Source organism: Echiichthys vipera (genome assembly GCF_963691815.1).
Source record: "Echiichthys vipera genome assembly, chromosome: 5".
Taxonomy (NCBI): domain Eukaryota; kingdom Metazoa; phylum Chordata; class Actinopteri; order Perciformes; family Trachinidae; genus Echiichthys; species Echiichthys vipera.
Genome location: NC_139830.1, coordinates 14,055,012 through 14,082,363, shown reverse-complemented (window position 1 = coordinate 14,082,363; position 27,352 = coordinate 14,055,012). Strand labels below are relative to the sequence as shown.

The 27,352-nt window shown below is 40.6% G+C and overlaps 1 protein-coding gene across 1 annotated transcript; it reads right to left on the bottom strand.

The window, feature by feature from the left end:
• Window positions 1-321: 321 nt before the first annotated feature.
• LOC310947590 (tumor necrosis factor receptor superfamily member 19L-like) lies at window positions 322-26,811 on the bottom strand. The gene is made up of 11 exons (XM_083914438.1): window positions 26,676-26,811; window positions 11,842-11,916; window positions 11,566-11,658; window positions 10,850-11,034; window positions 9,970-10,022; window positions 9,585-9,839; window positions 4,821-4,901; window positions 4,195-4,273; window positions 2,012-2,392; window positions 1,174-1,293; window positions 322-451 (listed from the first exon to the last, which is right to left on the bottom strand). The coding sequence occupies exons 2-11, from the start codon at window positions 11,881-11,883 to the stop codon at window positions 448-450; spliced, it is 1,293 nt and encodes a 430-aa protein (XP_083770564.1). The 5' UTR covers window positions 11,884-11,916; window positions 26,676-26,811; the 3' UTR covers window positions 322-447.
• Window positions 26,812-27,352: the final 541 nt, after the last annotated feature.

Below are 27,352 nucleotides of genomic sequence, written 5' to 3'. Positions count from 1 at the left end.
TAGTGTTTCTACATGTATTGTATGTGTGTTTTACCCCTCTATGTTTTTGTGTGTGGAAGCCCAAAAATAGGGTCATTTTTTTATGATCCAAGCTTCACCCTCTCATCCCTTCTTCTAGGGTTCAGGTTTACTTTATCATAAAACTATACTCTCCACTTTCTCTTTGGATTGCGACAGTGAAGTGAAGCAGCTGTGATTTAACTTGAACTTCTAAGATGGTGCACCTGATACATCCGTAAAGTACAATATTGTTTTTATGTAATAATAAATAGTTATATTCCTCTTATCGCATGAATACAAACAACTTCTTCCAGCATGAGGTGGTTCTTGTGTCCTATTGGTGTCAGTCGTCTAGAAACAACCCTCCCTGCTAGCCGTCAAGTCGTCAGCGAATGATGAGGTCATCTTCAGCGAGGTAGCGTTATCGTACACATTCCCTCTGTCTCTTCACCTGAAAGAGAGAGTCAAAAAGGTCGAGTAGGTGGCATGATGACGACGTGGAGGACAAATTTTTAGATTTTGATGTGACCCGCTCACCCTACATTATCCTGTTTCTTACATAACTACTTACTAAAGAATTTAATAATTTGACACAAGGTATTGATTTCAAAATGGTCCCCCAGAGTCTAAACTCAAAACTGGGTCCATAGCAACGAGCATTCATAGCAGCGGTCTGTCAATTAGAAATAGTACACCGCAGAGTGCTGTAATTGACCAATCAGAACCAAGCATTCAACAAAGCTGTCTAATAAACTGCAAATATATTTCTTAATAGCCTTTTCAAAACACACTTATTGCATTATTCCTCAATTGAGCTATAGCTTAAGGGATTTTTTAAAGTGGAAAACATGATGAATCCAACCAAGCCACATGATTACTGATTTGGAGACCATTGGAACATGTGTATAAGCAGACAATAGGAACCAGAAGGAGCTCATTTCCCAAATCATTTCCTTTCCTGGGGAAACAGACCACATAATTCCCTGCTGGCCAGAAAAATTTGATCTGACATGCTAATGATGTCAAGCTACTTCACAGCCCTTTAACTCGTAATAATTAGAAGCATGCTGCTTGGATGAAATAGAAAGAAACGTGGGGAGGAGAGGGGTTTATAACAGTGAGCAAAAAGAGAGTTAGAGGAGGAAGCGTGTGAGTGTGTGTTGCAGTTTGTACCTCCTGATGCCAAATGACGAAGAGGAACAAAAGGCCTTCCCTCCAAACAGGGAGTTTCGTTGCTCCTGGGATGATGGCTTGGTGACAGGCTTCTGCTCAGGGATCTGAGTGACTTGAAACCTGTCAGTCGAGCAAGAGATTTGATCACTTCTACATTCATGGCAATCTTGGTATTATGACTGCCACCAAAACACACACACACACACACACACACACACGCGCGCTCAAACACTCAAACGCTCAAACAGCTTCACTCTCCTCTAAGAACGTGCGTGTGTGTATGTGTGTGTGTGTGTGAGAAGCTTAAATACTCTTTCTGCTTATTTTTAAATCAATTAATTTTAATGTAAATGCGGACTCGTATTAAAAACATTTATACAGTTTATAGATGGTTCTACTATAACTCATCTGGACTGTTATAAAATGACTCTGAATATGTCAGCTGTGGAATAAGCTCCATCAGATCCATCAGTAAAGAAAGTAGATTATGTAAAAGTAACACTACAACAGTGTAAAAATACACCATTACAAGTAAAAGTCCTGCATTCAAAAGTGACAGTAATATCAGTAAAATGTTCATAAAGTACTAAAAGTAAAATTACCCATTAGAGCTTGTATATTATATCATCATACAACTGAGATAACCAACTGAATTAGGTCAAGGAGGGGAGAAATAATCTCTATACTTAATACTTTAATCTACAGCAATGCATCATGTAGTAAAAGAATACAATATTTGCCTCTGAAATGTTGTGGAGTAACATTGTATTTGCATTGCATGTCCTGATGAGTCATGTCGTTTGTGTGTTGGGTATGAACAAATATGGACGTGTCTCACCTCCCTACAGACAACACCGCCAGCTCTCCCTCCTCTCTCTCCTTCACTTCACTCCCAGCCTTTTCCTGTACAGTATTTGGCACAACAGCTTGTGTAATGTCGGTGTCAACAAACATCCCCCCCAGCAGGGGGCGCTTCTGCTGGTCGGGGGATGTGTCCAGAGAGGGCAGGATGAGGCTTTGGGGGGTCTTCATGGGATCTTTGAAGGAGTCCAGGGGGGGTATAAGGATAGGAGGCCATTTTCTCTGGGCACAGCGGGTGCAGCGGTAGCCATGTCTGGGGGCCAAGCCGGAAAGGCCGGAGATGGTGTGGAGGTGGGACTGGTGAGGGCACAGCCTGGGGAGGGAGCGGAACGGGGACAGGGGAGACAGCATCGGGAACCTGGGAGGAAGAGCAGGAGAGGATGAGGAGTGAACAACTGATCAGTTACATTTTTATTATTCAGTTTAGTCCAGACTATTTTTCCATACAAACTCAAACAATGAAATGTGAATTAACTGATGTTTGCCACATCAGTAAACTGAGTGAATTTATAACTTGAATTGGCAACACTTTTACCCCATGTCCATTCAATGTACAGTATAATATGAATCTGAAATCACCTATACTCATGATTTCTGAATGTACACAACTGCACAAAAACACACATACGTACCCTTTTCCTCATCTTGGTCCTAAATAAGGCCATCTGCCTATGACATGTTTGTTACTAGCATCACTAAGATGCTATCTTGTCAGTCTAGACCAGTGTTTCTCAAATAGGGATAGACACATAGATCCCCATTCTTTCCTGATACAGTTAAAAGGTTTGTATTGCTACGTCAGCATAATGCCAGGATGACAAGTGAGTCTTTTAGAAAAGCTACAAAAATATCCAAACATTACCTTCATCACTTCTGCCTTTGTTCAGTGTGAATGGAAAATGAATCAAAAAATTAAAAAAAAAAAATTATCTTAGCAGGTTCACCCAGGCTTTTTTAAAAAAAGTTTTTGCCCTTCCATTGTTCTTTTGTGCAGAGAAAGGCAGAGCAAAAGAGATGAATGCAGCTATGTGTCTCTGTGTTGTAATAGCTAGTGGGTGACCTGTAGTGACCCCTGCAGAACCTCCCACCACACACACACACACACACACACACACACACACACACACACACACACACACTCACACTATCTGAAAGCTTTTCAGATTTCGGCATGCATATCATGTGTGCGTGTCAGAATGTTCTTGAATCTAAAGCTCACATGTTACAGCAGCCCATTGAGCAGCGCAGCACACTGCCAGAGGCCCCCAGAGACCTCTCGCTGTTGACGACAAGGCGTACATGGTGGAGTGCAATCGATCCAATTACCACCCATACAATACTGTGAGATAATATGAACTTCTGTGGGAGAAGCTGGGTCGCAGCTCAAGGGGGAAATTTGCAGTATGAAGGAGACTTCTCTGTCTTCTGCTGCCAGTGCCGATAAAGGGAAACACGGTGGTGCAGACTGTGGTGTAAAGCAGCATGTTTCTGGATTTTGTTAGATTAACTTGAGCACTTTTAACGGCCGCAGATTACAACCAAAATTCCAACCGCAACTACACATGGTCATGTAAACCGTGTGACTTCAAGCTATGTGACAGCCAATGAGCTTAGTGACAGACAGGTTGTTTAAGCTTCATGACTCAAGGGACAGCGGCTACAACTGTGTCAGACATTCACTTCAGACATGCGGGAGTGAGTCACCGCCAAGTATCAGCCCACTCCGGAGCTCGCTGAGGAAATTCCTTGTATTGCTATGAGATACCTCTCTTTTTCTCTTTGAAGAATAAATTGCAGGTGGCTGTTTTCAACTCCACTGTGTGCACAAGATTGCTGGATTAATACTGTATATAATAACTATAATAATTATTACTATTTTCATTTAAGATAGTGCAACTTGTTGCTGCTCATGGGGGAATTGTTGGGTCTCTGTAAATCATGAATAAGTGGAAGTGTGTGGACTTTATATTCATGTAAAGTGTCTTGAGATAACTTTTGCTATTTTTGGCACAGTAAATAAAATTGAATTGAATTGATGTCATATTGCCACATTGACAATGTGGCAATATGACAATGTTGTATATCAAGTGGTTCTACCGAGCAAAAGTATATGTTGAAGGTATATTTTGAGTGTGAGTTAAAGAGAGTGTGGTCTCATACTTGATTGATGAGCCTTTGCTCATGGCCATCTGTTTGCTCTCGTACTCCAGCAGCAGTTCCTCCAGTGCAGCAGCATTTTCTGAAACACACACACACACACACACACACACACACACACACACACACACACACACACACACACACACACACACACACACACACACACACATTCAGATGAGACTCGATCAATGAGGTTGACTACACTGACAGTCAGTTCTGCAAAATCAGAATAATCCATTTCATCCTGTCTGCTGGTATGTGGTTTAAGACCATATAAGAAGTTTAGAAATAACATTAATTTGTGCTTATTGATTGATTGATTGATTGATTGATTGGTTGTTTGGTTGATTGATTGATGGGGAAATGATAGGATTCACAGTTTGTTCTGCTTTTCATTTTGAAGGGAACATTTTCAAAAATGACCAATGCCTTTTTTTTTTTACCTTTTGCTGTGTTTGCATTTTCTAACATTAACCATCTAGTATGGAGAGGGACAGTCTACGCTTGCAGCAGTGGAGACGTGTCAGTGATGTACTCTGATGACTGCGCTCCCCTCTAAAGCCACAAGAGATGAAAAGGCTCTAACCACTAGGTCAGAAATGACGTCACCGCTGCTCAACACCTACCTTTCTTCTCAGTGATGAGGCGAACCAGAACACTGATGGTGTCTTCATTCAGGTCATCAGATATGTATGGACAATTGGTACCTGAAGTAAGCAAAAAAAAGACACATAGAAAATTACCAGACATATATTTTCTAAAACTGTATATTACATTTTAGTTAAAACTATGTGGTATATGGTTAATGTGTTATGTACATTCGTAATAGTTCAGAATATTTTCTTGACGAAAAACGGCACATGTTTCAAGCTGTCCACACATATACTCAAGCCTGAAACTTAATAAAAAACTCACAGAGTCAGAGTGAGCACAGTTCACACGGTGCATGTCGCTGCTGGGATATTGTGCCATATAGTGCCTGATGGGACTGATAAGGATGGATATGGATGACTGAACAGCAAAGAATAGATATGTCTCCATGGCAACGCCCCTCAACCATCCCATAATAGCACAGCACAGTGAGGCAGCTGAGAGAAGAGGGATGAGGGCGCAAAGGGTGGGGGGGTCCAGAATAGCTCACTCAGCGATCACACTCCATTCAGCATTGTTGAAACACACAGGGCTCTGTGTGTGTGTGTGTGTGGTGTACTAGACCCGAATGCCAGGTGACTATCCGTATGTTACTGAGCAACATGTGACCGTATAGATGCATTTGTGTCTATAGTATGTGTGTGACTTTCTTGCTAGGCTGTAACAATAGCTGTGTCTCCACACTGGCTGTTGCTATGGGAGTATAACAGCATCCATTTCACAGTGTGGCACTCATTATCTTCTGTTTATTCCTCAGTGTTTCAGAGTCAGCCACATTAAGTCCTCAGTCAGGCACCTTGTTTCAGATGAGTTTAAATGCAGCAGTCTCATGGAGCTAACATGGCTGAAACGGAAAACTGCAACAACTAAACTCCATTGTACCTTTCACTCTGCCCTTGTGGCTGCAGGTTGAATAATCACACAGTGGCAGATTTGACTCCAGCTCAGGATATTTCTTGTCCTCTCTGTTTTTCTCCTATTCAGCTTTCCTGTCACTGTGCTCTCCAGTAAGTCAAAGTTTTTTCTGTCTGCAGCTCTGCAGATCCTGATTTCAGCCATGCAAAGCTAAGCTTGGCCTTGCTGCAATTCATCCCCATGGGTGTTCCCCCTGAGCGGCGATGAGAAAAGTGCTGGAGTAAGAAGTTTACCTCTAACCTTAGCCCAGTCAGGACTGCAACAGACAGACAGATAGACAGACACACAGACAGTACACTGCAACAAGGAAAGTTACATAACAACAGGAGAACAGCCAAAACAGGGAGAAAAATAAAGTTTTCCCATGCAACATCCAAAGCCTCCTATTGCCCTCCGATCATTCTTTCTTTAACCTGCAGTATTTTATTTCCTTAAAATACCCACTTACATTACCTAAACCATCTTTAACTTTATTTTGCTTATGCTCATCTCTCTTGTCCTTCATCTGTCTCACTCACACATGCAGACTTATCACTGCACTACTGCATCATCTATTCAATTCAATTCAATTTTAATTCAATTTTATTTATAGTGCCAAATCATAACAAAAGTTATTTCAGGACACTTTACAAACTAGGTAAAGACCACACTCTATGATAAACATAGTCCTCAGAGGTGTACACGAGGAGAGAAAGAGGGGAGCTGAAAATGAAGGAGGTGATAGGGTGTCCTAAAATAAACCCAGTTGCTGTTCCTTACTTCCAATGTAAAGAAACTACATGTATAAAACATTAACATTGATATTATCGTTCTTTAATCTTTACACCGATGTTGAAATCGGGCCTTCTGATTATCCACATTGATGAAAAGTCAGTATGCTATCGTTAGCTGCATGATATCCTAAATTAAAATCATTCACTTTGAATCAGTCAATCATTCAGTCAAAACCACATTTAGACATACAACTTTTATAGACATACAAGTGAAGTGGTTTCAAATAGGGAACAGAAAGGCAGAGAGGGAGAGGAAAGCGGAAAAGAGGAGACATAAACCATGAGGTGAGGACCCGAGTGAATTATTGAACTGGCTGGGAAAGGAGAGATGGATGGATAGTGTCATGTTCATATGAGAAGGGGGAGGAGTGTTCACACCAATGTGCTCGTAGAGGAGGAGACCGAGGCAACACCACAAACAAAAAGCAGAGATCATTGACAGAAAGACTGTCGCTATGACCTCTGTCTGTCCTGAAATCACATCTTCACACAGGCTTTGTCTCAAATAGATAATAAATGAGCTGAGACAGTATGATTGAGGAGATGTTTCACGTTCTGCAATGCAAATCATTCTTAGGCAAGACTTTCTGCTAGTGAAACAGATATAAAAATGATACGTATCATGAAATCTGTTGGGTCTTTTCCCAGATCTGCTGGTGCCTGGATCACTAGATCCGCAACACAGCTACATGTGCTAAGACTTGGTGACACAATAGAAATGCTCTCATCTTTGAAGCATAAAAAACACAAATTACATTGGTTTTGGCTGGAATGTTAGGGAATGGAAGCTAAACCAAAAAAAAAAGAAAAAAAAGAGTCAGATTCTTCCTGTAATCAACAACAATAAGCTAGCAAACTACTGTGAAGGTCCTCAATTAGCTCATCAAAAAAAAAACTTCACATGTGAGTATGTGTAACTGCATAACAAAGAAGCGGCTTTAGCCAACCGGGGGCCTGCAAAGACAGAGATAAAAATAAAACCTAAATAAAGGATAATTTTTTCAAATTTTTGTGAAACGTTAAACAGCTTCTTGAGGTGGGACGTGCTGGCAGAAAGTCCGATCTGTTGAGGCGGCAGCTGTGCTCTGACGCTATGTACGGCCATTTGGCTGTCACACAGCTTTCCTCTGAGCCCCACAACATCAGGTGAGTGAGGGAAAACCAGATTAGCCTTTTCAATCTGTTTACGCTGAATTATAGTAACTGATACACGGTCATGTCTAGATGGTTACCCAGGATTTGTGAGAGATTAGGCATTAACCTTGAATGGTTAAGGTTAGTATAGGTGGTTGGGAAGTGAGTCTCGCAATAGTTTTTGCATGTTTTTGCACGTTTTTGCAAATCTTACCATCTAGACATGACCCTGATACACAGATAGTAATAAGGTATGGAAAGGGCATATTTAAAGTGTAATGTATTCAGTTGTTCAGTTTGATGAGCTCTGTAGCCTCTGCAAGTCAATGGCTGTTGAAGGAATAGTTCAACATTTTGGGAAATTTGAACATCTGTCCATTAAATTTGATGTTACAGCCAGCAGGTGGCACCTTAGCAATAACACTATAGGCAAGGAGGAATAGCTAATGTTACTCTGGCTCTGTCCAATAGTTGAGCATTCCGTCTCCCAGAACCTCAAAAGCTCACTTATTTAAAGGTTATAATGTTATAAAGATGTAAAAATGTCAGTTTAATGTTTAACCAGCTTTAGAGGTGCTGGTAGGCAGATTTTGTAATTTTGTAATAAACAAAATGGTTTCCTCCAGTTTCTAATTTTTACGTAAGCGAAGCTAACCAGCATCTGTCTGTAGCTGCATGTCTAATGAACATGTATGAAAGTATCAAACTTCCAATCTGACTTTCTGCCAGAAAGCAAATATATTATTTGTCGTTTTTACAAACAGTTCCCAAACAAACTATTGCTTGAAGCTATGTCCACCTTTTGCATGAGGCAACCAAGTGAACACAATAGCGAGTTTGCAATGTTTGTGCAACCGTAAATGAGTCCAAGCGCCTCATAGCAGACATAGTTTTTTCAAAATGTCATATGTTCTTTGTGAAAACGTACCAGGAACACTTCATTGTGGATCCTGTCCAACAGTTTAAAATAGCTTCTTAAAAAGATGCTTAACAAACATGAGAACCATGTACAGTACATCAAGTACAACCGAAGCATAAAGGAAATATGGGTGTACTTCCCACATTGTGTGCACGCGGTTATGCCGGCCTATACAGAAAGTAAAGATGGTGTTTGCTTCACCATCAAGATGAACCTAGGTGTTATGAGTACAACAGGTAACTTGTCATGGTACAAGAGTAAGAGTGGCTCAAAGGCTGCAGTAGGCCTATAAAGAGTCCTCTAGGACAATATGACTATACAATATTACAAAGGACAGGGATAAAGAGCACTCATGTTACTCTGAGACTGTGCAAACCACAGAGAACGGGTGTGGTTACTTACACTTCTTTTATTGCTTTTTCCCCTCTGTATCTTTCTCTCTCAAACTATTAAACAATCAAACCACCCCCATCCCACTGTCTCTCTTTCTTCTTCTGCTTTTTTATACTTGTTTCTTTTTTATACTTATTTCTGTGTTTATCCAAGTCACTTTCTGCGTGACGTCAGAAGGGTGAGTGAGTTGATGGGAATGCTCCCCCACCACCACCCTTTTCATAGGAAAATTACAAAAATAACGACGCATGCTTAGAAAAACAGTGTGCATGACATGTAATGACCCCTGCAAGGTCAAAGTTTAAATAAATGGCCTGGCTTGGCTGCACACATACTGTAGGCTTGCGTGTAGTCGCATCACAGAGATACATGGACTGTGGCTGCACACAAAGACGCTGCTCTTTTGGCTTGGCGTGACTCCTGACAGCACTTGACCACATCTTGTGCTTGCGTGTGTGCTAATTTGGTATTTTATGGGCGAACGTGACAAGAACCTGAACATAAATGGTAGTTTCAGCACTAGCTACTTTCTATCTTTTGCTCCAACATTTTTTTGTCTCACTTCCAACTCCTGTCATTTATTCCTGTTATTTAATCTCTCTTACCTTCTTTCTGTGGTGTGGCAATTTCTTTATCCCCTCCCTCCATATCAGCAGAGCAGCGGTATCCCTTCTTCTTCAGGATGTTGCAGATCAGGATACCCAACAGGCCCATCACGCAGAAGACGGGCACCAAAGCAAACACAGCGTACTCCGCTGTCTTCTCCTCAGCGCTGCGTACCACAGTACCATTCACCGGCCCTCCTGCACCGCTGGATGGGCCTTTAGCCACTGTGCGCACAGTTCTGACATGCAAAGATGCTGAGAGAAGGGAGAAGAAGAAACACAAATAAAAAGACAGCAGAATGTAAGAGCATGGATTCCATAAAGAACAAATGATGGTTGTGAATTGAATGATGGACGAGCAGCGTGTGTTCAGGCTCATGCTTACTTTGCACACACAGACTTTGGGTGGAAACTTCCCCTGTGGCAGTGGAGTGAAACCTGCAAATGGTAAAAGAATGAAGAGGAAAGAGCATACTGTAATTAGAGAGATAGAGAAAGAAAAACAGAGGACCATTCTACAATGAAAGAATGAATGAGCGGTTTTAGCCTGTATCGTGTCTTATGCTGCTTGATGCTGCCCATTGTGGTAAATGATGTGTGTGTATATGTGTGTGCGTGTGTGTGTGTGTGTGTGTGTGTGTGTGTGTGTGTGTGTGCGTGTGTGTGTGTGTGTGTTGATGTTTTCTCAACACCGAGATAATCACAGGACTTAATTTAGAACAAATAAAAGGTACAAGGTACATGTTGGTGCAAGGCAATGTCCGTTTCATTTTAGCTGTCAAAAGGTTGTCCAAAGTATCGATAATTCAGTGCTTCTCAATACCACATGTTTCAAAATGATAGGATATCCACAGTCAAAGTGATAAAAATGCAGGTCTACAATCATATTTTTAACCCAAGGCAGCACACATGAATAAACAGAAAATCAAATGTACCGGTATATGTTCAGTGACCCTTTCTGCACCAGCAATGTTTGCAGGTTGTTAATAATAATAATAATAATAATAATAATAATAATAATAATAATAATAATAATAATAGTAATAATAATAATAATAAAAATATAAAGCCAAAAACATTTGTGCCGTTAAGAGGATTTTCGTCAGCCCTAATATATATCCTATTTTGTATACCGCAGACTTTTTTTTTTCTTTTTGTCGTGGTATCCAAAGAGGTATAAAATATCAGGTTTTATTGATATTAGTATTGCATCACAGTTTAAAATTCTGGTATCGCAACAACCTTAGCAGACAGGTAGGCCTTACCCCAGCAGACAGTCCCCACAGACAGCATCTGAGCTCACAGTGCCAGGGGTTGCAACCTTTCGGCCGAGGATCTCGCAGGAGGCGTGTGGTCGGCAAAGTTCAGAGTTGAATGCGTGTGAAAAGCTTCCAGTTGGGCACAACTGACAATACACTTCCTCTGATGGACTTTGTATCTGCTCACAAGCCTGGCCAAAAAGAAAAACATTTCTAAACTCAAGCAAAAGAGGCTGCAAAAGAACAAAATAAAGCATCCTTCTGGTGCTGTCAATGGGTTGGAGTCTCTGTGTTAACAAATAACTTGGTATAAGCTGACTATGGTGACCCTGGCTATAACTTATAAGGTCAGAGGGAAAAATAAACTCTAGATCATTTGCCAGGGGCTTTATACACAGGTAGGTGGTCTTAATACATTTGGTGAATCACAACAAAAATATACATGTATCAATCAATATTGTTTCTGCAAATACAAATTCATATACATAGGTCATTTGGACTCTCTTTCCTATATTTCTTTAAGCTCTATGTTATACAGAATAAGGAGAAAAAATGGGTAGGGAGAGACGGATAATTAAGTAACATTTGTCAAAGGGGACAAAAATTAACCAAATCACTTGATAGCAACATATATTGTAACAGCGGAGATATAATACATTATAAATGCCCTTCAAAGCGGGTTAAGTTACTATTTATCACTTCATTTCAGTTTATAGTCTCACCTTGGAAGGCTCCTGGCCAGCAGGGCACTGTGGACACACACACCCTTCCCCCCACCGACACTGCACCGCTGCAGTCCCACCACAGCTGAACACCTGGAAGTTACACACACAAGCCTATGAGTCAGTAGAGGTTTGCTGTAAAATTGTGTCCACACAATTACTAAATCATGATGTACATCTGGTAGGCACAAAACCTTTTTATTTATTTACTTATTTTTGCATAACCACATACACAAACACACACACACACACACACACACACACACACATATTTACCGTGAGGAGGACGAGAGCTGAGCAGTAAAGGTGGTTCCTCATCTTCTTCAATGTATTCTTCTATGTTCATATGATCTAAAGGAGGAATGAGCCAGAGACAGGTCAGAAAAAGGGTAAATCACATTCTAAAATATGGTGGTTCACACAAATAAGTGCGAAATTGATGACATTACAACACTTCTGTCACACGGACACACACGTGCTGTACACAAGCACGCACACTCACAGAAAACCACACACGCTCACGTGATGAAAAACACCTGAGTCATTTTTTTGCGACTTATCCAGAGCGCAGTGACTCGAGTGACAGGGAGGTAAGGAGCAGTTGTAAATGCCGTAAATAACATTTAACATGAATCAGGTTCTTTTTATGGACGGTAGTGAATGAACCAGAGCTTTTCTGTGGCTATGTTTGGGCAGTAGATACTCTGCTATTCCTTCTGCAAAATATTCATTTGCCAACAGATGCTGTCTGTCTCAACGCTTGACATTAGCTCTCCCTGGGACAAATCGGAACATTTAGGTGAGTTTGAAAAACTAAATTTTTAAGGGATCATCAAAACTAAAATATATCATAGAAAAGACTAACACGTAAAGAAATGAGGACGATTGGACTGCTTTATTTTGTAGTTTAAGGTATTGGAAATAAACGAGAAAACCTCTTCTTTGAGTCTGCACTGATGGGTCACATGTATAGATTGTGTTACAGCAAAACAGTGTTGTCATCTCTAAAGTTAGCAAAGTATTTGACGACAGCGTATTTAAAATAACTTCCTATAGAGTTTGTGCACGCACACGCGCACACACACACACACACACACAAACATATATATCCATTTGCACACAGAACAAGTGGTCAACAAGGTATTTATCACTGCTCTTTACTGATGCTTCAATATAACTTTGTGGACAAAGATGAAATCCAACTTGAGGTCACTTTCCAGGTCCATCTATAGCATCCCACTATATTGCAACTAGAGCAACACTTGGTTCACCTTCACATCTGAGTTTTCACTGCTTAATATAACATTCCAAAATTATTCGAAATTATATTTTGGTACAATAACAAGGCAGCAGAGTAGTCAGCAGTGCGGCAAGCCAACATGTAGAGGATTAAGGTTTAGTTCCTGGGACATCTAATGTGTTGAATAAGGAAAATGACAAGCTGTTCTGAATCTAAACTTAAAATCCAGACTGTTTTGACTCCTCGCTCCATTGAACACCTGTTAACAGGTCTAGAGAGTGACATCAATTACAATAAATGCATTTCCAAAACTGACTATCCAGAATCCTATTAAAAATCAAGTTGGAACAATTTGTCAGACTTCTCTGATGTAAAGGTAATCCGCAGCACTCACTTTTTCCACTGTGTGCCCTACAACATCCTATTACCTAATTAAGCACAAAATAAAACAGCTTGTTGCACGAAATTTGTTGCATGAAATTTGCTGTGCGCTGTACTTTGCTGCAAAGAGGAGAAAATGACTGGTTTGACCCAAATAGGGCTTGTAAAACAGCCACTGACAAAAGTGAAAGCATAAGAGTTATTTGGAATATGTCAAACAAAAGGCGAAGAGAGAACATAATTACAGAACAAGGATGACAAGAAGAGTGGACCTGGAAGAAGTGGTAGTGAAAGAACGAAACAGAGAAAGTAAGAAATAATGAAAGACAGGGCAAGAAAATGGGAGAGAGAGGGGAAAGACAGAGCAGCACACTTACCCCAGACTTGCAGCTGATTCACACAGTTGCCGTGGCAACTCAGAGAGGATGCTGTGTATGCTGCTACAAATGCTGAGTCAGGACCAAACTCAAAACTAACTTTCTTACAGCTGTCAACACAAAAATATTTGTGCTACTCTGAGAAGTAGCTAAAAAATGACTACTGGATTTTACAACCAGAAAGATTAAAAATCTGAAATGATATGTATAAATTCTCACTGCGAGAGCGCTAATAAATGCAACTCAAGAAGTCTGAGAAATGGCACAAAACTCAAGTCAAGTGTTAGCTGAATGGAGAATTCTATGTACCTGCTTGTGTCTTATACTGTCACTCTGACCACAGACACACCCCTGACATCCTTGGGACATGCCCCTTCTATCACAGCTAAAACAGACTATGTGCATGTGTGGGTGTTGTTGAATATGTGCGTGAGGGGTGAGGCAACTTTAATACACCTCTTCACCTTTAACCACGCAGCTAAACATAATTTTTTAAACATTAGTTAGCAAGCAAATAAACATCTCTCCGCTCAAAGCCATTCAGCACACACAGCACATACAGCAGATCCCGAGTGATTATGTCCAGTAAGTGTGTGATGCTAACTTTTTTTAACACATTATTTGCACATTCACTTGTTCATTTACACACACACACACACACACACACACACACACACACACACACACACACACAAATCTGGAATGCCATAATATCCAGCCAACACCAAGCTGTGCCTTACACAAACAAGAAAATAAAAAATGTAACGAGTTTATGATTTTGGTCCGCCAAGGCCCTGATGCCAATGACAGGCCACTGGAGCATAATTTCAGGGAGGAAGAGAAAGATAAAGCAAGGAAGGAAAAACCACTAGTTTGGAAAAAACGACAGGACCGAACGGCTGATAGAGCTGTAGAGGAGAAGAAAGGGGTAGAGGTAGGAAGGGATGGAAAGAGGAGAGTGGCAGGGAGTGAGATTTGCTGAAACTTCAACCTGATAGCATGATATATATAGAAGCATTTGTTAAAATGCCATTACAGACCAGAGCAAGAGGCTAATTACAAGTCATACACGCGCGCATACATACAGTATGCACTTATACACACATGCAAACACACACAACACACAAAGCTGGGTAAAAAAAGGGAAAAATGATCAATAAAACAGCAATGATAGAGAGAGCAAAACAAAAGTGGGACCTACAATTAAGTAGCTCTGTTTTTGGAAAGTGTCAAGTAACAAATTGGACGGGGTTAGAGGGGTTGAGGAATGTTGGTTTTCCACCGAGAACCTCTCTTGACCTCAAGAAGTGCATTGACTCAAACGACTGTACTTCAACTCCAGCGGAGCAAGGTGAAACTAATTACTGTGTGATGACTGCTTGTAATTCGTTAATCATCATCATGCAGAGGACTGACTTCATATTTGAAATGGCTTGTGTAATTCTTTAATTCAGGCACAAAAGCATCTACTAAAAATAATTTCTCCATTATGCACCATTAAAAAAGTATTTCCTGACTGGATTCCAGTCAATGCAAAGATATTTGGTTTAAGAGAAACCATTATGGAAATGCGGACCTGCAAAGTTTGACACTCATTTCCAGTGCTGGCGATGTACAGTTGAAGAGCGACAAGTGTATTCAACAGCGACACATGTAGTGAAAATGTGCTTGAAATGCAAAATGCATGTGAAATTGTTTCCAAAAAGGATGTTCAAAACGTGCCAGCTCCCTGACCACTGTCTTCAGAAGTCAGCCCTTCACAGCCAGGCTGATCCATGTCAGCATTGTCTGCGTGTGATACATTTGTAGTTAAATCCGGTTTGTGTGAGGTTTTCCCCACAAACCCACTACAGAAGTGACCGCCACACGTGGAACTTCAAGTGGACCTACATGGTACATGACCACCCCTGTGCAAGAACTCTCCATCATCTTTTGAAGAAATAATTCCCCTTTTTGGAAATGCACTTTTTCCTTACATGAGACAACTGATGGCACTCTTATGTTTGTCTCAATAGGAAGCTGCAGGAAGTTAGCTTAGCTTAGCAGAACATTAGATTTGTTCTGTAACAAAATCCACCTACCAGCACCTCTAAAGCTCAATAAACTCGCTTTAGAGGTGCTGGTATGTAGATTTGATCACCTTTGGACAGAGCTAGGCTAGCTGTTTCACCCTGTTTCCAGTCTTGCTAAGCTAGGCTAACCGTCTGCCGATCTTTTCATTTAACTCTCAATAAGAGAGTGAATAAAGCCCCTTTCACACACACACCGCAAACCTAAAATCCTCTCAACATGACTAGACTCAGTCGTTTACCCTTCCAGTTCCCTCATTCTTCGGTGTATTCACGGTGAACGAATGGACATGTGGATGACGTTTATATCATGCTGCAGCCAACAATAGAGGAAAACAAACTTCTGACAGGGAAGAAAAAGGGTGATTTACAAAAAGGATTCGGGACATTGTGTCAGTAGGGACCGAATCATTAGACAAATTCAATGAACTGCAAGAGATGTTTATGACCAAATCATAAGCCAGATGTATTGGCATGATCCAATCCACGACATGTCCTCCCTCCTGCTGCTCTACCTACCGCCCGCCTGTTTATATGGTGCAAGTGATGTTGAGTCTTTCCCAGTGCACAGATGCACTAAACCATGAAAAGAACTATTTAGACTTTACTTAATCCATGTCAGAGAAACTGGGGTTCTGCTTGCTGCTTTTGTGTCTCACATACTTGAACTCTCAAATTGTTTCTTCCACATGCTCTTTCCACCTCTCTCAGCTCTTGAGCCATCAATCCTGTAATTGCATTTTATTGTTTGCATGTTTCCTTTTTCAAAACCGGGCTGTCGACGGTGTGCTTTGGTTTGGAGGCTGCAGTCAGCTGGATGTGTGGGTAGAAGGAGTAGAAAAAAAGAAAGAACGAAAGAAAGACAGAAAGAGAAACAGGAAGAAGAGCAGAATATAACAGGATATACAGTATAAACCTCTCAGAATATCTCAGCGTACACAACAAAGAAGCTGAAAGACACCCAAGATTCCTTCATCATTTGATGTGAAAACAACAGGATAAATATTCAAAAACACCTCAAAGGAAAGAGAGAAGAGCATGATGACTTTTCAAAGCTGTAAAACAGTAATTACCCAAGGGCCTCTCTGCTGTTGTTTGACACATTCAAATAACAATCCGTGACGACATCAGATGACCAGTCACATTTTCTGTTTTGTTCAGGGAACCTAAAAATAGCAATAATAAAGAAGTAATGGCAAGGTCATGACAAAAACACGGACATTATTCTATTCTGTGGTGGTTTTTGGGGGCAAGTGGCAGCTAATGCGCTGTAGAGCTTTTTCTGGCTCCTTGATGTCATGCAGCCACTGAGCTGAAATCCTACTGGATGAAGCTGTGAAGGAAGGAAGGAACCACAAAAGAGGAAACACAAGAATGAGTGGGACTCCTCGCCTTTCAGTGTGAGGTGACTGAGCGGCCACGTTATTGGCTTCCATACAATGAGCCATGTTTGTAAAGTACACGTGATTCTGATTAGATATGAGACTGTGCGATAATCATATTTCTATGCCACGCTTTATTATAGTGTCGAGTTTACAGACACAAGGTCCCATGCTGATATGTCTGGTTCATACTAGTATTTTGAGTTACTACCAGAACATGTTTAGATGCTTACATGCTTACATATACTGTATGACACTGGTTTTGCTTACTTTCAATAGGACTCTAAAGTAACAAGACGGCCTAGATCAAAACAGCTGTTCTTTGCCTTATTCTCACACAGTATTGTGTTGCCTGAATTAGTTCTGACTGCAGTTGCGGACCTTTTAATACAATTGGTTTTTAAGCATTGTCCTTTGTCATTACAGTCACTTAATTTCATTGGGTTTTCAGCCACAATCTCACTCTGCCTTTGTCTGTATTCAAAGACCTTTCAAAACAACAGTCAAGTTCAGACAGTAAGCCTACCCAGATGCATCATGTGAATACAATGTGAACGGAGCAGGAAATTATATCTCTATCTATCTGTGACCCTGTCAATCCCTAAAACTGCGCTCAACACATGAGCGATTGGGGAGGGACAATAATAAACCAGGAATCTGAAGCTATAGGCGGATGCTGGGGGTGTGAGTGGGGCTTATAAAATTCTATGTTTAGGCTCAGCCGTATTTTAAAACTTAAATGTCTGCTGCAAAGTAAATACTTGGACAAACTCATCCAAGCACATATTAATTGGTCCTGAACTCGATCAAGTAGTTTTACTTGCCTAACCCTCACCAAAACACGTTTTTAGGAGGTCGGTCAAGGCACATTATTCGCTATTTCACAAAACACGCTGTAGTTTTCAGTGGAGTATGTCATATTCAATGTACTGACAGCAGTTGTTCCCTTGAACTGGCTTTCAGGCTTTAGGTGATCAATAAGTAAAACTTCCATGGAGAAGTAAACACTGCTAACTTGCTGTGTCCTGAAAATATCTAACAGGTATGAATAATGAATCATCACCTGTTCTAACCAACTACTAAAAGTAAACATGTTGGTCATTTCCTCTGGTGTGGTGATGTGAGGATGCATCAGAAGGACAGAGAAGTTCAAAGGATTATTTTCCCCTCAGCAGGTTGAGAAATCCTCCTTTGTTTTAGTCCCATAACCCTTTAAAAAATCCATTAGATTATCTCAGAAATGCATCATCACCGAGCTCAAAACAGGGCTGTTTTACTTAAACACTCTAACCTCACTGCAACAACATTACACTCTATATATCTGATATGGTTTTATCCAGAATACAGACATTTATATTTGCTTTCGACTTGGTTAAAACTGAGTAATGCTCATGTTGATTAAAGTAGTTTGATAAAAAAAATAAACAAAAAAACTACAGGACACTGAATGATCCTTTGGTGCTTCAAAAAATGAAACCCTTTCAAAGGAACAAGACGTGGATTTCCCTCTCCGTCATAAAGTAGAAAGGCTTGACAAAGAAAAGTCAACCACCAAGTTCCCGTGCCGATAATGGCCACCTATGCCACTAGGTCTCGTGGCATGGGGAACACCTCTTTATCTAACGGCTTACGGAGTGAAATACAATAGAAAATAACTGAGCCGGCAAAAAAAGGTTTAAGGTAATTACACTCCATTATCCATCAGACATTTCGTGGACCGAGAGATAATGTGCATGTGTGCGACAACGACGTGATCGGGACAACCATACCCTCTGTTTGACTTAATGGAAGTGCCCATTATCGGCATATGAAAGGTTGATTTACGCCAACACTTAGAACACATTAGTGCTTAGACAATGTCTCATTATGGGGAGCGTGTCTGATAACTGGGCTTGCGTCGTCTCTGCACATATCTGCAGATGCGTTTCTCTCACTGTTTCTTTGCGTCTGTCATTCCTCCTCTCTGTCCATAAGGTTGACGTGATGTTCGGTCGTCATGTTTTCCAGTGGAACTGTACACCAGCGGGAACTTAACAGGGGCCTCTCTTGTGTCTCCGCCACTGCACCGTCTGTCAGACATCACCGAGGTGGAACGAGAGACGTTGAATTGACCGGAGAGAGTGATGAGAGGAAGAACAGACAAGAGAGACAGACGCAGTAAGGTGTTCAGCTTGTTCACAGACAGAGTAATACCTCCGCAGCAACCAGAGATCCCACAGTACGGCAGGCGGACAGTACAATGCTCTAATTTACAGCCACCACGAATACATATATACAGTACATACAAAAGAAACCCTGGTGATAAGACAGAAATGTTTCCTCTCCTTTTGTTCATTAGAAACAGACGTCTCTTGTGGTAAGTCATAAATTCACACATGCTTTAGGCTCAGTCCCCACTGAAATGACTTTCCAACCACTACGTCCATCCTTCTACCCCACTCTAAAGTCAACTTACATAACGTAAATGAAAACCTGACTTTGTTTGCCTTAATTTCACTGACAGTCAGTGGTGCTTTTACTTATTGCAAAGACTTTTTTTAGTTAAATTAAAACTTTGAAAGTGTTTAGATTCTGCTTCATTAAAAAAAAAGCCAAATTTGTACTTCTTCTAAAAGAAAATGTTTTTCACAAGGAGACAAGGACACTGGTATTATGTCAACCCACGAGAAGCCAACTACAAAGTAATTCTGGCTACAAAACAACCCAAAGAAGACTCCAAGGCAACAAAAGCAGAACCCCGGGCAATCAATGTTTTTTGGAGAGTCTGGTATGTTCCCTTACATCACCAGCCTCATTAACCGTGGATTTAAAATCAACTCATGTTTCAAAACACCTTCAGTTATAATTCACAACACATACACACAGCTAAAAGTCAGCCCGCACAGCTCCCATTTTCTTCACACACACACACACACACACACACACACACACACACACACACACGCACACACGCACACACACACACACACACACACACACACACACACACACACACACACGTGAGTACAGTGTAAAAACAACAGTTTCAATGTGTTATCTCTATTTGTCAAACAAATACAGAGGATTTGATTAATTATTGTTTGAGTCAGTGGACCATTTTACTCTAGTAGTTAAGAAGCTGAGCTCAGGCAGAGAAAACATCCCGTCTGCACAGATTGGATGTATTATGTAACAAAAGAGCTGTTTGATTTGTGAGAGTAAATTGTAGATGTTCGCTTGTGGGAACAAGTCTTCAATCTGTCTCCTGCTCTCAGGGAAAGCTGATGCAATCAGTAAGAGCAGGGTTGACTGTTTGCAGGGAGATGTAATTACCCTGAGGAACCGTGTTAAAAGAAAAGTTAGACATTTAGGGGGATGAATCTCATAAAAAGCTAACCCTGACGCTAAGTGTTGTCCCCCTGAGATTGCCAGACGAAGCAGCTAGTTTAGAGTCCAGGAAGTCACTGCAGAGAAATAGTCCAGCACATAACCCTGCAAACTGCAAATTGTCTTTGTTTTGTGTAAAGTGGTAATTTGAGGAACTGCAGTTTTCTGCACTTGGCTTCATGTTTCTTACTTATTTTCCATAGTCCTTTTCCTGTTTATGCAAGCATTTATGCATACAGGTGTGCAACAAGAGTCGTCAAAGGACAGTTTGTGTGGTAAAAGACAGTCCTCCTGGTCATTCCTGAGAACATGTCCTTGTACAGTATATTCTACTAAATATGATAGGTTTAGCACATTTACACACATTGAACTCTCTCTTCAACCCACATGCTTACAACCAGCATAGTAGCAGATTCTGCATCAACATATTAACAATCTTAAAAAGACAACTATATATATTAAAGTGAGGGAACTGGCTTATTGTTATTTCCATTAGCGAAAGGAAGGTGACAAAAAAAGAAAATTCAGAGGGATCATACAAAGTCTGCTCGAGTCAGGGATATTAACTCAATCAATTTTTCCCAAATTTGATAAAACTTAACCTTTTGGATTCTCAGACAATAGGTCAGCTTTTCCATTTTGAATATTTCCAGAATTATTCCGTGCCAATCCTCAATTGTAGGTGGTGTTGGATTTAACCATTTCCTGGAAATGGATTTTTTCCTAGCAGCTTTATGTGCCTCCTTAGTTCCAAGCACACAACTTGACCTGGATACAGATTTTTAAAATGAAGGGGTATTTGACACTTAAACACTGTTTTTAATGTGTTGTGAATGCCGCTCCAATACTGGTTTAATTTGGGCTAGCCCCAGAATATGTGGAAATGGTTTGGCTCTGGAGAGGCACGTTGTCTCCAACAGGTTGAGTTAATGTTCTTGTATTTTTCTTAAAAGTCTTATAACATTCTTCCAACGGTGTTCTCTCCAGTCCATGGAGTTGGTTGAAGACCATTGAAAAGCACCTATTTCCCCCCAATCCTCCTCAGAGAGCGTCATTCCTGCCTCTCTTTCCCATTTTTTAATATGAAGTGTACTTTCATTAGTGACTTTGAACAGTGTTGGCTTCATGTTTCAACCCTCGTGGTTGCTTAGTTGCTAGGCAGATTTTGTGATAATGTAGCTGTTTCCCCCTGTTTTCTGTCTTTATACAAGTCAAGTTTACTCCTGGCTCTATCTTTATATTGGACACAGATATAAGGGTGGTATCGATCAACAAGTTATCCAACTGTCGTCAAGAAAGCAAATAAATATATTTAATCTCAAACTATTAATTTAATAAATGAACACTGGGAATCTTAACTGGACCTCTGGGAACATGTTTGTACATATGGTATGTTAAAGCAGTTCCTCATAACCTTGTACGGAATAGGGTGAAAAAAGTAGATAAGCAACCCTTTGCCCCCAACATTCAACCCAACCACAGACACGCACACTCACGCTCACACCCACATATATTTATGGATCTAAGTATGCCATATTTTGAGTTGTGTTCAATAACTCTATAAAAGTGCTGCTATGGACGAGAGGTTCAATTTCCTGCTTTGTTGGTTACATCGTCATTACTCAGCGGTTGTTTGAATTGGGCACTCTTCACATGAGGGATTGTGTGGATCACTCACTTGTGCCTCGTCACAAAGACACGGACCCCGACACACTAGTGTGTGATTTGTTCTGGCAACTAAAGGCTAGTGATTGGGTACTGGCGAGTAAAGAGAGCAGATTGCGGTCGTTGTGCAGATTCGTCTTTCCTCCCCCAGAGCCGGCCTGTCGGGTAGCAAACAGTCTCTTTCCCCTCGTTTCTTAAAGCGTATTTTTAAGACTGTGTCATTAAACTGTCAGAGGGCAGATGGAGGAGACTGAGGGAAAAGGTTATGAACTCGGGCGAGATTAACGCTTTTGTCCCGATTGAACCAAATCTCATGGAATGTGACAAAGATATAAACCACATTACAGAAACAGTGTGTCAGTTTAATGTAGGAGCAGAGGAAGAATTCACACCATTTTCTTAGGTAATGGGTGCAGCACCATAAGTCAGTAGTACAATACAAAAGTAAAACTACAAATGTACAGTTAGCTTGCATTTCAGTGTTGTAGCTGGTCAAGATTTAACTGCTTCACACATGCATCCCATTTCATCAACTGGTCATATATTAAAATGTAAAATCTAAATCTGGTAAGTGACTAACTGTGTAGCTATGTAGCTGTAAATACATTGAATAGAAAGTACAGTATTTCCCTGTGAAATATAGTGGAGTAAAAGTATAACAAAGTAGCATAAAATTGAAATACTCAAGTAGTGCTACAACAATTAATGAATTACTTGATTAGTCGATCGGCAGAAAATTAATCTTCAACTATTTTAATTAACGCTTTAGCAAAAATATCGAACATTCTTTCGTTCTGGTGCTCTTCAAATGTGAGGATTTAATGAAAATAATCCTTAGTTACACTCAAGTAAAGTCCAAGTACCTCAAGACTGAATAAAAGTATAGTACTTGAGTAAATGTACTCAGTTACTTTCACCCCACTGTGTTGTATTGTTATATTATCCTTAATCCATCATTTTTGAAGTGTAATTTAGTCCTAAGAAGGCAAGGAGTCATTTATTCACATAGTTTAGATTTTGAAGGCTGTTTTTTCTAGCGAAAAACAATAGACAGGAAAAGAATAGCTTGGGATAAAATACTGTATGACACCACGATATGCATGGCCTTTGTAAACTTCAGCCACAAAGGAGCTGAAACATTTGGGAAATAGCTCTTTTCCACTTCCTGACTTTAAAAAGAATGATCTCAAGTGATGAAAACCATAATTTGTTCAGTTTACTATGAAGTCCTGGGACTGCAGCAAAGAGACATGGTGGTCTCCTGAGGAGCATTTCCTCACAAAGGCATGGTGTAAACTTTGGATAGTGCTGTCCATCAAACTCTGCTTCCTCATTAAAAAATAAATTATAATTAAGCTTGGGTGTGTATACTTCAAGTGTATTTGAATGGTTGCATGCTCGTGCCAACATCTTTCTGGGTTTTTGTATCCATGTCCCCCTGTAATCATCCGATCCTTCACCAATCTGCGTGTGCGGGGTACTGAGCCAGCTTTGGATCAGGATCTACGGTCGCTGCAGTGGGAATATGTTTGGCACGGAGTTTCCTGGCTGACATTGGGGAGGAGGACTAGCCACTGTGGCACGGGGATGGAAGGCAGTCTGGAGGCATTCCCTACCACTCTGGTTGAATGGATGGACAGACAGATGACAGGATTGATGGCCTAATTAAAGATAATTCTGTGTGTTAACCCTCTGTGTCCGTCTTTCTCACTCCATCTTCCTCTCTTTAACTCATATTTTGTCTCGCCTTCTCTTCACTCTCCTTTTTCATCTGGTCATCTTTGCATCTTCACAGTGTACAGTAAATGTTGTGTAGGGTAGATTTTGGCTCAGGATAAGTCCACGGCTACACACCACCTCCTAATTAAAGCATTTGTTTGTTCCTGTGTGTGTGTGTGTGTGTGTGTGTGTGTGTGTGTGTGTGTGTGTGTGTGTGTGTGTGTGTGTGTGTGTGTGTGTGTGGTATAATTACAGATGTCAGCCCCCAGTAAAGTGTAATGATAAGTCAAATTATAATCTTTTTTAATTCTGACACATTATTGTCCTCTTATAAATCAGTGGACTCATGCTGACTGATGTAGCTATTTTCAAGTAAGAACAATATACTTTTGTGACTATAATGATACCACAGTGCTGTTTGATGGAAGTGGAACTATAATCTTTGTAAAAAAAAAATAAAAACGTATGAAACCCAGTCCAACAGATGGTAGCAATAAATAGAGACGTAAAAGCAGAAGGGTCCACTTAAGTCAGTGTGTGAAGTTGGAAAGACTTTTGGATCAAAACCTCTCCTCTCTGCTTATGTTCAACTCCACTTTTGTGATATAATGTTTGAAATGTGCTTTGGCGAAACAAAGAGAAACCCCCAAAAAACAAATAAACAAAACAAAACAAAGAGAAACCCAGGGATAAATCCCCCCTGTCATGAAACACATGAGCATATATCCATACACACATACGGGTAAAAGTATTAGACAGAAAACAGGAAGCTCGTCTTCTTGTAAAACAGCCCCTATCAAAGTACTTCCCTGCTCAAAAAAGCGTTATTTTCTGCACTCTAAAATGTCAGACACTATCTAAAGTGACTTGTATCTGAGCTCATTTTATCACCAGAGAGGTGTTTCCACATTCCTCTCCTGAAGGAGATGTCTGTGCACTTCTCTGCTATCTGAGAGATTCCAGGCAAGCTTTAGTGTCTACGTCACTAGTAGGTTATAAACCAATCGCTGCCCATGAATGTGAAACACTATTCAATGACATCCTCAACACAACAACGGCAAAGAAATCTGAAACCTCCACTGCGGAGTTGACTGTCAGTACAGAAAGAAAACACACTGCCATCATAGTTTACAGCCATTGACAACAAGTTAACAAGCTAACAAGCTAACAGCAGGAACTAATAAAAGATGCTAACTACACTTACCATTCTGATACGCTGGTTAGTGCACAACAGACTACTGATGTAGGTTTGGGTCTGAATGACACCGGGTTAAGGGCGTCGAAACTATAACTGAATTGCAAAGCTTGGGCTCCGTGTTCGTCCATCCACCTGTGGGACTTGAGTAAGCCTCCTGTCTGCAGCCAGCTCAAACACAAAGGCCTACGGCTGATTCTCTCAGATGTGTTCGTTTGCACGGTTCAATTTAAACCTCTGGTGAGTTCTTCAGCCTCCGGTAGAAGCTAGAACGTAGTTACAGAAGAGTCTCAAGCTACCACAAGAATGCAGGGGTGGGTCGATGCCAGATGCAGAATTCCTCAATGAGGGAGAAAAATTAGATGTGCCTCCAGCTCCATCTCTGAGTTGCTGTTCTTTTACTTTCTATGTGGGAAATCCATGTTAAACAAAATATTAAGCATATCTGAGTACTTTTTAAATACTTTAACACGTGTCTGGAGTGGAGTTTTAAAATCCTGTGTACACTGAAGTGAATTCTCTGTTCACACGTGCCGTGACAAGACAGTGCTGATGAATAAACTTTCTATATCCTACAAAATCATTCTTAAAGCGCCTGCATCGTAATAATATTACGGACAGTCGGTGAAGCTGTACCTGGCCCTCTTCTGGTGGAAGTGTATGCATATCGTTGTGTGTGAGCGAAAGCTTTTTATTGATACAAGCGTACAGGAATTTGCTCTCAGACAATAGAAGCCCTCGGCCAAAAATGACAGTCTCATCTTGGCTCTTGTGTAAGTGTGTGTGTGGACAGTGAACCTGCCCTCATTGCTTAGTGTGCTCATTACGCAGCAGTACTTCCTACCAAAACCAGGGCACTAAGAGAAAAGTGTATGAGAGACACATGTTAATATTAAAACTAATAATTTGACATTTTCTTCTTTGCTTTGACAAAAGGTATATTTTTTCACAATACAAGATACTGGCCTTTATGTGTCTCCATATAATAAAATATTATAAAGTTGTATACAATATGAAAATAAAGCAGAGCCAGGACTCAGACGTTTCACTTCATTAAAAAGAGAAGAGGAGGATCATACTACCAGTGAGGTCATCACGCACCCATTGCAGTGCGTCAAGCATGCTCTCACTGTTATTAGACAGCACGGCACACAGTGGTTCTCATAGTTATTATACACCTACTGAATTAACCGAATTGAAAGGTTGTTTGGTTGCATGTATCAGAATAAGCATTGAAATAGATGAAATGACCAAAGGGGGTTGGTAAAAGTATCCATAAATGCTGTCATAGTCACTGACGAACACCACAGCAAAACCCAAAGTCTTGTGTAACAATCAAATAAACAGCTACAAAGGTTTCCTAGGCAACGTATTTACATCGTTTATTTAAAAAGGTTATTTGCTGTCGTGAGACATAAATCCCGTTAAAATAAACAGCAGGGACTTTTTTTTCGTTCAAAGTCATAACGGGTATCAATGTGTGTCGTATGATGTAGGGTATAGCACTGATAATCGCGTGAACATTGGAATATGTCATATTACCGCCGTGCGTAAAAGTGGTCATGACGGTCGGACCGGCTTTGTGGCGAGAAAAGCCCCACGCGAGCCGGCCACGACCGACACAACTAAACTACCGGCTTCAGCAGCCATTCAGATTCTTACTACAAGGTTAAAAAAAAAAACTAGAAGAAAAGAAGAAAAAAAAGTTGGACTTACCGGTTTGGTGAATAAAAGGAGTTGAAATTAGTGTTCAGAGACGAGCATCATCAGCTGTAGTGGACTGAGCTGGCAGGGGTAATTAAAAAAGAATGGATGGAAACCACAAAGCCGGTAAACGAGGTTCCCTAGCTCCTCTCTCTCTCTCTCTCTCTCTCTGTGAGAAAGACATAAACACTGAGCTGGCTCAGTGAGCTCACAGTGCGTCAGCGCTGCAAGCTGAAACCCCCGTCAGTGTGTGTGTGTGTGTGTGTGTGTGTGTAAACCCCCTCTGTCGGTCGTTGTCTTTCCCCGGCAAGGACTTCTGCTCACAACCTGGCCTCTGAAAGGTGTCGTCATAACGGGGAGCCAATGTATGGAGAGTCAAACGGTTCTAAAGTATCTAAAGTCAATAATTAATAAATACTATATAGTATTTATTATTATATTTTTGTCTATATGTATGTATATGTGTATATGTGTATGTGTATATATATATACATATCAAATCTAACCAAAAAAATCCATTTCTAACTATTTTTTTAATTGCATTTCAACCCTTTTTAGTTCTCAACACCCATATGTTTAACAAACCCTATCTGTTTTCAAGGTAGTTCCATAACCTCCAGACTCTTCTGACCACATGGGTGAAAATCCTCTGCACAGTAAGAAATATGGCCTGGTTTACAAGTTTTTAC

What these genes read in the sequence shown, in the direction of transcription:
- LOC310947590 (XM_083914438.1), bottom strand. Translation starts at nt 11,883, where the DNA reads ATGAGGAACCACCTTTACTGCTCAGCTCTCGTCCTCCTCACG. An exon ending in CAGCTCTCGTCCTCCTCACG is followed by an intron (nt 11,659 to 11,841) that starts GTAAATATGTGT and finishes TGTAACTTCCAG; the next exon opens with GTGTTCAGCTGTGGTGGGAC. An exon ending in TGCCACACCACAGAAAGAAG is followed by an intron (nt 4,902 to 9,584) that starts GTAAGAGAGATT and finishes TGCTTACTTCAG; the next exon opens with GTACCAATTGTCCATACATA.